This window comes from Pundamilia nyererei, unplaced genomic scaffold (genome assembly GCF_000239375.1).
Source record: "Pundamilia nyererei isolate P.nyererei 1_Seehausen unplaced genomic scaffold, PunNye1.0 scaffold00036, whole genome shotgun sequence".
NCBI lineage: Eukaryota > Metazoa > Chordata > Actinopteri > Cichliformes > Cichlidae > Pundamilia > Pundamilia nyererei.
This window is the reverse complement of record NW_005187437.1, coordinates 1,582,063-1,583,490: the sequence shown is the minus strand read 5'-3', so window position 1 is coordinate 1,583,490 and position 1,428 is coordinate 1,582,063. Positions and strand designations below refer to the sequence as shown.

Here is a 1,428-nt window from a genome sequence, read left to right as displayed (position 1 = left end):
ATATATATATATATATATCTATATATAGTTCCTTTACATTGTCAGCACTAAAGATAGTATTTTATATTTATTTAGCCAGCTATGGTTCAACTTACTTATAATGACATTGAAGATGAAATTGTACATCACACCTGGCTAAAGAAAGAGCTTACCTTCCTTTGCTCTTTTTTGAGTACATGCTTGTCAGTTTCCTGCCAGAGAGCATCTTCTTCTTGCTGCTTCTTGCGGGCGTCTGCCACCGCCTTAGCCTCAGCTTTTCGGGCTCTGGCCGTGGCCGCCTTGGAGTTCTCACCCTGGAATTTCTTTGGCATCCCAACAGCTGTTTTTCAACTGAGGGACAAGCCAAGACAAGAGGGCCAAGATAAGACTAAGAAGCGTTTCAATACTGACGCACAATATTGAGCCACACTTTTTATTTTGAATGCAACACAATAAAAAAACACATTCTCGAGGCATTTATCAACGGATATATTGTTCATTTATAGAACGTTTACATGACAGGCAATGCGCAGGAGTTCTTTCAGGACCTTAACATTTATCTTCAGCTGGATCGTAGGTTACATAACACACAGTTCGTGTAAATAGTTAACTTAATTAGTTATACTTTGGCCTGAAAACGGCAATGCATACTTTAATCTCCACAATCATTCAAATGGTTGCAGTTTGCCTGTCAGTACAGCTAGTTAGCATCAGCTAGCTGCAGTTGGCTTGAGGATGCGCCAGACTTGTTTGGCTATCAACTACATTCCCGTTTCCTCTGTTACTTAGCCAAATTTTAGCTGATATGACATTCCCAATGACATACGTTAAGTTAATTATAAACGTGGTTTCATACCAGTAATGAAAGAAGAACCAGGTCGTAGGTAGACGACAGTTTACTGTTATTTCGAAGCGGCATCCGCCACCTCCTCTCCGAAAACCAGCGCGCTCACTGATGACGTTACGCAGCACAATTATACTGTAAACAGCTAGGACTGTAGAAAATAGTAAACATGTGTTTTTGTTAATTCTTTGTTAAACTTCAAAATGATTAAACACACATTTCAGTATGGTCATGAGTATGGAAGCAAGTTTTTTTTTAATTATATAAATTGAAATTTCAAGATACTAATTTTGAGAAATAACCCAATTACTAGATTTTTAAAAATTATTTTATTTTATACATTCATTTGTTTTTTCCGGTGGCGGGAATATGTGGAAGCTCGTTTCCACCACAATAAATAAATAACTACAGTTTGTAACTTAAAAATTCTTGTTATTATTTTTTTTAAAAATCTAGTATGTTTACATTTTGAGAAGCTAACACGAAATTTACGATAACACCTGGAAATACTGAATTTATATGTATCCAAAAAAACCAGCAAAAAACCAAAACAAAACAATCCCCCTCTGGCCCCTGCTGGTGGTCTCAATCCTTCAAGCTTGGGT

General features: G+C 36.8%; 1 protein-coding gene across 1 annotated transcript in view; it reads right to left on the bottom strand.

Annotated features, from left to right (window-relative positions):
- Positions 1–935, bottom strand: part of ccdc124 (coiled-coil domain containing 124) — a 6,809-nt gene extending 5,874 nt beyond the window's left edge. Inside the window, exons 1-2 of the mRNA XM_005730281.1 lie at positions 836–935; positions 153–330 (exon numbers count right to left, since the gene is read on the bottom strand). Of these exons, the coding sequence (XP_005730338.1) occupies positions 153–311 (159 nt within the window). The 5' untranslated portion in view covers positions 312–330; positions 836–935. The remainder of the gene's footprint in view (positions 1–152; positions 331–835) is intronic.
- Positions 936–1,428: the final 493 nt, after the last annotated feature.